The sequence below is a fragment of the Coffea arabica genome, chromosome 1c (genome assembly GCF_036785885.1).
Source record: "Coffea arabica cultivar ET-39 chromosome 1c, Coffea Arabica ET-39 HiFi, whole genome shotgun sequence".
Taxonomy (NCBI): Eukaryota; Viridiplantae; Streptophyta; class Magnoliopsida; order Gentianales; family Rubiaceae; genus Coffea; species Coffea arabica.
Window position 1 is genome coordinate 55,366,949 of NC_092310.1, and position 11,823 is coordinate 55,378,771.

General features: G+C 35.1%; 1 protein-coding gene and 1 non-coding gene across 5 annotated transcripts; one reads left to right on the forward strand and one right to left on the reverse strand.

Annotated features, from left to right (window-relative positions):
* Nucleotides 1-1,846: 1,846 nt before the first annotated feature.
* Nucleotides 1,847-1,919, forward strand: TRNAE-CUC (transfer RNA glutamic acid (anticodon CUC)). The gene has a single exon. It is a non-coding gene; the product is annotated as a tRNA-Glu (tRNA).
* Nucleotides 1,920-2,085: 166 nt separating this feature from the next.
* LOC113730772 (SAGA-associated factor 11) lies at nt 2,086-4,282 on the reverse strand. 4 transcript variants are annotated; one of them, XM_072079572.1, is made up of 5 exons: nt 4,116-4,282; nt 3,907-3,963; nt 3,579-3,649; nt 2,825-3,136; nt 2,086-2,626 (listed from the first exon to the last, which is right to left on the reverse strand). In XM_072079572.1, the coding sequence occupies exons 3-5, from the start codon at nt 3,618-3,620 to the stop codon at nt 2,444-2,446; spliced, it is 537 nt and encodes a 178-aa protein (XP_071935673.1). In that variant the 5' UTR covers nt 3,621-3,649; nt 3,907-3,963; nt 4,116-4,282; the 3' UTR covers nt 2,086-2,443. The 4 variants fall into 4 exon arrangements, with proteins under 4 accessions (XP_071935673.1, XP_027111505.1, XP_027111488.1 ...); XM_027255704.2 differs by lacking the exon at nt 3,907-3,963 and having other exon boundaries at nt 4,116-4,281; XM_027255687.2 differs by lacking the exon at nt 3,907-3,963 and having other exon boundaries at nt 3,579-3,656; nt 4,116-4,281.
* Nucleotides 4,283-11,823: the final 7,541 nt, after the last annotated feature.

The following is an 11,823-nucleotide window of genomic DNA, read 5'->3' on the forward strand; positions in this document are numbered from 1 at the left end:
AAAAAGTCAATTTGTATATTTTGTCTTCTTTTTCACTATTTTCTTGGGTCAGGTAATTTGTGAGTAATTAACTGTCCGGTATTCTACCATGTTTTAAGAAATATGCTAGTGTCATTGGGGATTTACTTTTACGGGGTTGAGGTCCAGTTTTGGTTGGATGCCAATATCTATACCATACGTTGAACAAAAGAAGGCAGTCAGATTGACATGTCTCGCTAATGCTGTGCTTAGCACAACCTACGTCTGGAAATGGTCACCAAAGAAATTGATACAAGAGTGGGAAAAAATAAATTATTAAAGGCGCAAATTGGTTTTTACTTTTAAATCTTTAGTAAAAATTAGCTAAATATAAAGAAAAAAAAGTATTATATAGAAAAAAGAAAAAAAAGAAAAATTTTATGTAAGTAAATGTTTCATGAAAACAATTCTAATTCCTAATGAATTCTTCTCTCATGCAAACAAAGGATTTGGAATTCCAAATAAATTCCGTATCAATTCTATGCATTTCCCAAACGAAAGAATTGGAATGACTTGGAATTCCAATTCATAGAATTCTAATTCTATAGAATTTCAATTCTAATTCAATTCTAATTCTATAAAACCAAACGCACCCTAAAAGGTTTCAGTCGAATGCAACTGTATTCTAGTCTCTAGTTGTCAAATTTGGTGTTGCTATGTGTGACTGTCAGAAATTTATACAGCAGACCCTGCACATCGGACATCCATTATTTCGCTTTTGCTCAATTTTTTGGTGGCATCCTTTGTCAAAGTGAATTTATAAATTTTAACCCGCCGTCTCGCTGTCTGGTTCCAGGAAACCTTCAAGGAAAAAGAAAGTTACTCCATTAGAAACAGTGATGTGTTACATTGGTAAATATTAGCTGTCAAAGTCAATGACAAATATGTAACATATCATTGATAAACCAAACAAAAAGTAGAGTTGTTAACACGTCAAGTCGAGTTTTTGGCTTTTGAGCTCAGCTCATTAAGTTGTCAAGCCGAATTTGAGTGTGGCTGGATTATTCAACAAGTCAAAAATTGTATTCAGACTCGATTTATTAAAAAAATTTCGACCTGTATGATACAAATGAATCAAGTTTGAGCTTGAGAAAGTTAAAATGTGTTTGAATATCTTATACAATATTAAATGGCTTTTGAGCTCAGCGCATTAAGTTGTCAAGCCGAATTTGAGTGTGACTGGATTATTCAACAAGTCAAAAATTGTATTCAGACTCGACTTATTAAAAAAATTTCGACCTGTATGATACAAATGAATCAACTTTGAGCTTGAGAAAGTTAAAATGTGTTTGAATATCTTATACAATATTAAAAAAATTAACCAATTTAATTAACCTATTAATTGAGAAAAATTTCTCAAAATGTAAGATGTTCGGTTCCAAAATTTTTTTTTTAAAGACTAAATCCTAAACAATCAAGAGAATCTAATTCTACATAATTATTAAGAAAAATTAGACACACTAAATTGAATAAATATATAAATGAGCCTAAATAAACATAAATGAACTATTTGTTATCTGGGTTTAGTTTAATTCATTTCGAAAATGAGCCTAATTTGATGTTTAACCTTGACTTGTTTAAATAAACGAATAAGTCGAACTCAAACCTATGCTAGCATAGCAAAATCAAGCTCATGTGCATCGCGGTTCGTTTAATAGCTCTAAACAAAAATAATAGTTAACCATCTTTCTTAACAAGAAGTTAATATGTGACACTGGTTTACCGCAATAAACTTTTAACGGGACATTCGCTTTTGAATTTTTATGCCCGGGCGTTTACAAGTCACGATATCCTCCATTAAATTATCGGTGTTTCAACTCCACATCAATCCGTTGTAGTCTAGATGGTTAGGATATTCGGCTCTCACCCGAAAGACCCGGGTTCGAGTCCCGGCAACGGAATTTTTGCGTTTTTTTTGCGTTTTCGACACGATCGAATCAAGCTTCAAGACTTCAACTAAACACACAGTATAGGATTGTATTAAGCGCCTCTTAGAGCTACCTGAGACGCACCCGAAAGCTAGAAAGTAGCAAAATCAGCTGCAGCAGCTAGAAGGAGAGGAATACATGCTCATTATAAGTAGATGCTTATATCTCATTCCAATCAAATATAGTGGCTTGCCATATGTTAATTAGACAGTGGGGGTTTGTCGAAAGACAAAAACCAGCCGTTTCTTGAAGTATTCCTCAAATTCCTAAGAGGAACGGCTATAGGCCTACAAATATTACTGCATCAGCTGAGCAATGAGGAAAGAGGACGGTAGGGAGGGAGGGAAGGGGATGATGAGCGTCTCCTCTCTATGGGCTGTGCCGTTGAAGGGGAATTTAAAGCAAGCCAAAAGTGATACTGTACATCACAATTCAATAAATTGGTTGCCATTGATTTGAACTGCTGCAGCTGGTATGCTTTTTCTTCAAATAACATGTCATGGCTCTTCTATGGTACCATTTGAGTACTCGTAACCAGCCACATGGGAGGTTCCATTTGATAATCGGTTCATGCTATTGGAATTTGAGGAAGGGGAATGGTTGGAAAGAGGGTTGCCTCGTGAGTACCGGTTCTGTGCAGCAGTGCTACTTCTTGTGGCCTTGAGACGTGCTTTTCTGCCCTGCAGCCATGAAGTGCATTTTAAGATGGACTATAATTTCAAGAATTAATATAGAAAACTAAAAACTAGCCACCCAGGTCAAACAGATAAAAACTTGGAAAACATATGGCAACCAAAACAAGATGGCCAGATCAATACATTAATGAATTTAGCTTGAATTGATTTGATAAGAGATCATAATAGAACTTGAAGGACTACCTTTCCCATGCACTTTTCCAGATGAGGAGCAAAACGTCCAGCCATAATTGATCGGCCACAATTCATGCAATCAAATATTTCATTAGCTACAGGAGGATGTGTTTGTCCAAATATATCAAGCACATATTTGCTAGTCGTTTCACCACTACTACTAGGGTCTGCTACCCGGGCTCGAGCCTGTGCTGATAACCTCAGTTCTTCTTCCTCGTCATCTAAACTACGATCAAGTCCCAATCTTGCTATTCGGTGACATTCAGATGCAACATCAACAATAATAGAATCCAGAAGTTCTCCAAAAAATTGAGATGAAAGCTGCCAATGCAACCAAAAACAAGCTAGCCATTAGTATCACATCACCTAAATCTTGCATATCTAGGCATTTAATTGGAAAACTAAGAGCAAATAGAGCAAGGACAAACAAGTAATGGGATCTCGTTCGCATAAAACAACATTTCCTGCTAAATGCATGTATATTGCGCAAGCTCGGATTTAGACGTCTTCACTAGCAAATATGCATAAACGGATACATACAACCCCATCAAGTCATCAACGAGCACTTAGTCATAACTTAAAAGGTGGGAGAATGTAGCACAGGAATGAAGGAAGGAAATAGGTGTCAAAACAATACCATTAAAAGAGTTGATGAGGAAGTCAGACCATTCCATTAAATCTAAACGAATCAAGAGATGGGGGAAGAATTACATCCATTAGCAACATCATACTAAAAGTAGAATTCAATATGGACCATAGTTACCTGAGAATGAGAAGACAGATTATCCTCATTTGGTGCTGCCATGATCTGCCCAGAGCTCTTGTCCTACTATCCTATATCCTATCAAGAAACATTCAATAAATTAAAAAAAAAAAAAAGAGAGAGAGAGAGAGATAGAGAGAGAAAAGCTTCAGCTGGTTTATGTCATAAAGTTAGGTTGGCTAACAAAAGGGGGGCAAAAAAATGCTGAATCCAGTGGAAACCGAGTTTACCCGAAACCACAAATTAGGGATAACAGAAAATCTAGGGCAACTATGAATATAGGAAGAAACAAAAAGACAGAAAAGGTGAAAACAGAAGCCATAATCACCTATTTAACAATCCTTCCGAGAAAATTTACTTTTCGGAAAGAGATGTTCCAAGGGTACTGGATAAACAATAAGCAATGATAATCATCAACTCAGAACTGAATTAAGATTTCCATACGTGCTTGAATTTTATGTTCTTATTTCTAAAAGCGAAGAATTATAAAGCAGTAATTGGAAAACAAAATTCCAGTTTCGTGAAAGGAATACTTACAAATCAATACGGCGTCGTGTCTAGCTTATGAGTTCGGGGTGAGGATGGTAGGGATTGCTGGCACCTCTTTTACCCCGGGACCGAAGCAAGGGGTCGTGGATTTGGAAATGTATACGGCGTCGTTCTAGTGTATGAAGTCCTCCTTGTTCCACGCAACGACGCGTAACACGTTATCTTAATATTCGTGCTTGATAATAGTTGCATTGACGTGATTTACTGCCTTTTTTTTTGGTAAGACAAGTTTAGTTTGGATCATTACCACGGATTAGAACATACTTCTAAAACATAAGCCGCTTGTAGATATTTTTATAGATCACTCATCGACATAACTTTCACATCGGTCGCGAACACATAACTTTTTCTTAGTAAATAATCATTTCTTATTAATTGAATTAATTTATGTTGACACCTAATTTTCTTTCCTAGGGTCTCATCTTCACAATTGCTCCTTAGAGATGGCAAATGGACAGAGTGGATAGGATTTATGTGGGACTCAAATAAAATTGAAAAATATGGACATTTTCTCAAACAGTCTGGTAAGGAAGAGGTAGACTTGTTAAAATATGAGAGTTATTTTTGGTTTAAAATAATTACAAATTTCTTTTTGATAGAGAAAAATTATTTAAGTTCAAAAATAATAGGTTTGGAATCTACATTGGGACCCAAAAACAAACTTGTGAGTTTGTGTAGCAAACTGCATGCTCCATATATGCGCAGTGAATTTAAACAGCACCTAAGGGACTTCCTACTTGTAGAAGGGCCTCACAAGTGAATGAATTATATTAATGTGTAAATACAATATAGATAGCGTATAAATGAGTTGCAGTATAATAAAAAAAAAAAACTTAAAATGATCATTTCATCTTGAGATACAGCGAAATGAAACTTGTGGTCTTCGAATCTTATCTATTTAACCCCTCAAGATAATTATGATTTTTTTTTTTTTTTTTGTATAAAGGACTCAGCTAGGCAAGTCAACGAGGCAGGGTGGCTTGGATCCTTTTAATCTAGATCCAAATGCATTAAATTTAATTAGATTCAGACCTAAACCCTAATGGATTTTAGTATCCAATTGGTATTCATAGATATTTTTTTGAACAACAAAAGTAAAAATATTTTGACAATATATGCAGTTCAAAAATAATATAAATACCATCCAATGTTTATTTTCAAATAATAAAATTAACATTCAAGTTGTTGAATGTAATATTATGAATTCAAAAAAGAACCAATCAACTAAAACTCTTTATTTTCAGAGATTCATCTACATCTATATTTAATCTTTCATTTGTTTGCTTCTATTTTTCTCCTTTTCTTGAAAAGATTTGTACCAAATATAGAATATTAGATTATTTAATAAATTTACTAATACATATATTTTATTAAATATATATTAAATTATTTACTGATATATATATATATTTAATTTTTTGTTTATACATGAGTTTTGGTAGGGTTTGGTTTGAATCTGGATCATTAAAAATTAGATTTTATCCAGACCCATGACTGTTTTACAGGATCTGAATTTGGGTAGGTTTGAGTTTAATTTAAATCTTATCCAAATATATTTGATGTAAATAAAATTTGACCAATTGATATGTCTAAACTCAACGTTCAATAATGATTGCATTATTTCTCAATATTCCGCAATCGGGACAATAATGGTTGAAGTGCCCAATTTGTTTTATGAGTATTTAAGTAGTGAAGAAGTCAAAGAAAGGATTGGATTAGGTGATAAAATACAAAGGATCATGAGTAAGAGGTTCCAAATTTAAAACTATTCATGAAAAAAAGAAAAGTGAAGAAGCCACGTTTAGGTGCTTCTCCCGTAAATGAGAAACTGAAAAGCAGCCCGAAACGGAAATCATCATCAATCCATTTGTTCTTTTCCCCTCTGAATTTTGATGGTCTAACGACCGATCTTCGATAGGTTGTGGCTAGGGCTGCAAACGAGCCGAGTCGAGTTGAGTTTTGAGCTAATCGAGCCGAGTCGAGTTGAGTTTTGAGCTAATCGAGCCGAGTCTCGACTAAATTTTACCAAACTCGAGTTCGAGCTCGAGCTCGACGAGCCGGCAAATTTCGAGCTCGAGCTCGAAAAAAAATAAAAAATAATTATTTTATTTAAAAAAAATAAAATAATATTATTTTCTTAATAAATAATAAAATATTAAGGATATATATGTAATTTTACTATGAAAATAAAAAATAAAAATATATATATATAATATACGTAATTTTATTATTAAATAAAAAAATAAAAAAAAATATATATATACCCAAGCTCACGAGTCTAACAAGTTTAATATTCTGAGTTTGAGCTCGAACTCGACTCGAGCTTGACTCGAGCCGCTCGATTCGTTTGCCGTCTTAGTTGTGGCCTGTGAGGTCTGATAGGGGAAATGCCAGTAGTATTTCCAAACTGAAGAATTTTCTATGGCTTTCAATCTTCTCAGGATTTGGGAGTTTGCAGCTACTTCATTTACTTCCTTACTTTTTGGCGTCATTTCAGATACTTTTCCTCCAAAAAAAGAAGGAAAAAAAAAAGATGAAAAACTTCGAAATATGACACAAACAATAAATATAACAATGTTTAGGGAAAAAAAAAAAAAAAAACTTGGCATTGGAAAGAGGTACAAGACGAACAATGAAAAAAGACAAGTGAGGGAAACGATATATAGATTAAAAATAAAACGAGAATAAAAAGTCCGCATGAGTCCCAACTAAACGTCGCGTACACATATTTCTTTTTCAGCCATAGACAGTGACCCTATCATAGCTATTCTACAGTGTCCTCTCCAAAACTATCCAAGAAATGGAGAAAGCAGCATTGACAGGGAGTTGGGAAGCAAGCAGCCTGCAATCATCACCTGCCAGTCTTCCTCCTAATTGCAGCCCACAAATAGGAGGAGGAGGAGATGATACTCAGCTTCACTTCACCGGTGACCGACAGTACTTCATGCATGGCGAGATTATTGCTTTCACAGCTATCAGTGTATTTGTTATCTTCTTTCTCTTCCTCATCTTCCCTTGGATTAGGCGAACCACCGGTTCAGCACCCACTGCAGATTCCGACTCTGGAAATAACAACAACTCTCTTCCAGTACTGGAACCAAATGATGATCAGAAGAATAATACCCTAATGGGTCGCCTAGATTAACATTGACCGGAGTTCTTCGTCCAGATTTTCTTTATCTGCTGCCGCTTTCAAAATATCACTAGTAGTAGATTGGCAAGAATTCAGATCAAGATCGAGCCGGCCCCGCCATGTTTATACATCTCATTTCTCAAAGAGTCAAGATGGATACAGCTTCCGTGTATAACATCGTGGCCGTTCATTCATATTATTAACCAATTGTAAGTTCAATTTCTTAGACAATCTCATTTGGAAGTCGAAACTTTTTTGTAGAAGTTTCGAATTTGGTTTCCAATATTAATTTCTTTGATGATTTTAATGTCTGGGTGGTTACAATGTTGGTGCCTCATGATGGCTTTTCCAGTGTGAAATTTTGTCGGACCAAAACTTGAACTGAAGCATAGAGCTAAACATATTTTGTTCCACTTGTTAGTCGTTGCACACTTTCTACGTATTCACATCGCACGGTTAGAGTTTTTCTGCTTTCAGATTTTTTTTTTTTTTTTACTTTATAGCTGTAACAAATGTGCAGGTAAAAAAAACCTACAGCCTAATCCGAAGTTTTGAGGTAGAATTTCTGTCTTACAGCTATATACTCCAGGAAAAAGAAAAAGAAAAAGAAGAAAGAGCAGTTCCGGACTAGCTTTCATGCTCAAAGCCCATAAATCGAAGGAGACCGAACTTGGAACGAAAAAATCATCAGCTTTTAAATTAATTTAGCACCCAATAGTCCGCGCAGAGGCCATTTTCTATGCCTCAAGCTTAATGGATCTTTAATTTCTGGCCATGTTTTATGTGAGCTTAGCAAATTGGAGTATGATAAATTGTCAGCTATTGGATGCCTAGCGGTTGAACATGATTGCAAACTAACCACGAAAAAACGTAGCCAAACACGTCCGAGAATGACCATTTAGCAGGTGCTGTCCTTTTTGATATTATGGCACTCAGCAAGGACTTCAGTTCTTGCCTGTTTTCGTTTGTCAAAAGAGAAGGGAATAATAATGTATTCCATCAATTGGCAAAGTTTGCCTTAAAATTAGTTTCTGAGATTGCTTGGAAGGAGTCTTTTCCAAGTTGGCTGAGTAGTATAGCCAAAATGGATGTAGGGGCCTTTGCTCCAAACCTTGTTTCTTCTGTTTTCAAGTAATGCAATTTTTATCGTTTGGAAAAAGAAAAAAAAAAAAAAAAACACGTCCGAGAAGAGAAGAGGACAAGTAATCGACTCGAATGGACGGGAGCTAGCCGGGATTCTCGACGGTGCAGAGCTAGTTGTAAGACGTGAATCGGTTTTCACATGCACGTAAACGCTTTTCAATGTGTCAAAACTTAGATTAGGTATATCTGCTCTTCAAAGATCATCCAATCATTCATCTCATTTTTTGTTTCGCTGCCTGCAGCAGTTAGTAAGTATTAATACAGATCAGTTTGTTAGCTTAGACTCTTTTAGAGAATTTGCAGATTGAATTTAAAGAAATTTTTTAAAAAAAAAGCTCGCAAATCACAGTCGATGATTTTATGACTGCACACTACAGATCAAATTATTTTTATTGAATTTAATCTTCCGTGTAATATTAAACTGTAAGTTCAATGAAAATAATTTGATCCGTGTGCAATCATAAAATCATCAGCTGAATCGGAAGTCAGTTGTGCCACTAATTTAAAAAGCGACGGTTGTTTAGGGGGATGGTGGAATCCACGTGGAGGTCCCTTGCTGAAGCGATCGAATTGCAGCCCCATCCTCATGCAGAGTGAGGAGCGGATCTGAAGCCCCATCAGTTTCTTATCCCCACGCAACTAAGTTTGGCTGGACACGTTCAAACCATCCTCATCACCAGCGACTGCTGCAGCCAACATCCACCCTACTCGATTTTCACCGCTCACACCATTTGGACCCTGGAATCCAAATCCTCATTAGCCTTCCTTTTGACCTTAGTCCAAGATCGACAATAATATGTTTTGGTTAAAGCACAAATGAAAATCTATATCTATATCTATAAATGTATTCAGGAAGGAGTTTTAACAAAAACCCTCTCAACAGTTTCTAAATTTCTTATCTTTTTTCTAGAATTTTATATTTATTTTAATACATAAAAAGTAGTTGGTAATCAACCCTATCACCAATCAAATTGACATTCAAAATATTCCAACTATCTCTTAACTCATCCTACAACCACTCCTACAAATCCTCTAATCATCATCCCACGTTTATCAAATTGAAATTTAAAATATTTCCACTATCTCTTAACTCATCCTACAACTACTCTTACAAATCTTCTAATCATCATCCCACATTTCCCACTCCAATTAAGAGTCCATTGCAATTTAACAATTACACCCCAATTAAAACTCCTTCAAACATAGAATCCTCATTCAATTTCTTGCATGCTCATTCGTATTTTTTAGTTAACCAAAACAAGAACCTATTATCTCTTTCATCTTTCTTGTGGTGTCAATCTTAGTCTTTAACTTAGTTTCATTATGGAATATGCCCGCCTACAAGCATTTCAACAACAACTAAATTTCAAACTTGCAAGATTGCAAATGTGAAAACATTTGCTTAAAAAACGAAATGTACGCCGCAAAGATTCCACACACCAGTTGGAAAAGCTTCAACAATTTTGCGCTGACGAAAGAGAAATTTCAAATCAAATTCGAAAGACAAAATTCAGGCTACACCGATTAAAATGTCGTTCACATCAAATTAAACAAATGATACTGTGTATTCTTTAAATATTGGCATTTCCATTGTAATATTGGCATTTCAAATATTATTCCCAATACTGTAATATTTTTTATTATTTTCGATTATTTCCAATACTATAATATGTCTATAATTTTTTTCAACCTTTTTACTGATCGAGTGAATTCCCCCACACACTCTCTCACTTTCTTCTTTGTTTTTGGTTCTCTATTGATTTTGTTTTTTTTTTTTTAGCAGTTATGGAAGAGATTATGTGCAGAGATTTCAACGGAAATCAACCTTCTTGTAGAGAACGGGAAGTATATTTTTGCCAACTTAATTTTTCGAGTCGGTCCCTTTTGCCCCTCCTTTTTGTCATGTTTTGCTTTTCTTTTAAGGTGATTTGGTCTTTACTTTCTTTATTTTTTCTCCTTCATATTTTTGTCAACCTTCATGTTTTACTTTCTTTTTGTCATGTTTTACTTTCTTTATTTTCTAGGTGGTGTTTGCTGCCGGAGTTTATTGAAAATTTCCAGCCCAACGATTCATTTATGTAAACCACTTTAAACAGAGCGTAAATATAGAATACATTTTAGTTAGCTCCAAACAACACATTGAATTTGATGTACAAGACAAAATCTGAATCTCACAGTAGTCTTTTTTGTTTTTCTTCATTTTCTGTGGCCAATCCTCACTTCCTCACCGTCATCCTCGAGAAACGCTAACTTTTCCTGCTGCAAATTCGTTACGTGATTGATAAATTTCTCCCGTACCTAGGACCTCCAAGACTCCTGACTCATCACCATCAAAACCTTTTTGTCATTTAATGCGTCTGTCCTTTTACTTCTGGTCACGAAGATGGTAAAAAATCTCATATCTTGAACTGGCTTTTTTTTTTTTTTTTATCAAGACGACGATAACTGTTATATAATCTATCCTACATTGGAGGGGAGGAAAAGGCTAAATAGATTTATATTAGAGATTAGCAAATATATAAATTTTACCAGATCAAAGGAGTGTTCTGGCACTATTCTTAAATTTTTTTCGCTTACCTGCAGCTCAAGAAGGGACTTAAGTCTCACTTGGTGGGCATTGAACCAAGCTCATATCTTGAACTGACTGAAATAGTAGACTTGAGGGAGACCGGGAGAGACCGTTGAACTGGCTAGTATTGGTCAGTAAACATTTCATCCATCTGATGGCTTCCATAGCATGTATTCTCAAAATATCCTCAAAGCCTAGGAAGTATTTGACACGGCAGCATTTTGCAGCGCAGATTGTGTATTCTCGAACATCTTCAAGGACACCTGAGCATTTGCAGCGGTGTCGTCTATTGAGAGTGCGTGTGATTCAAAATGTGAACGGCAATAATAATGTTGGATATCGGGACAGAAGGATAGCTTTCAAAACAACCGGGCAACAACGACAAAGTTCAACTGGGACCTGATCCAAATAATTTAGAAAAACTTTTTCATCTGTGATCACGGGGCTTTCAAATCATCAAGAAGTTGCGATACAAACACTACCCTGTTTTTCAACTCGAATTGGTACGTGAATCGGTTCTCGTTTTACAGATTTAACCAGTGAAGTTCAACCAGATGGTTCACCGGTTTATTGCTTTTCCTTTTCATTTTTATTTATTTATTTTTGTAATCCTAAAACACACATGGAATTAATTACAAAGAAACAGTTCTAATTAATGAAGATCCTCAAGTGCAAATGGTAAGACATTACTCAAAACTCATCAAAAAAACAAAAACAAAAAAAAAAAAGAATTTCTGAATCTCATGTCTTAAATTACAATAACCAAATAAATTTTTGAAATCTGAGTTGAGAAATAGTAGAAAAAGAGCACTATTTAAGAACAAATTAAAAAAAAATTGGGCCAATTAGTC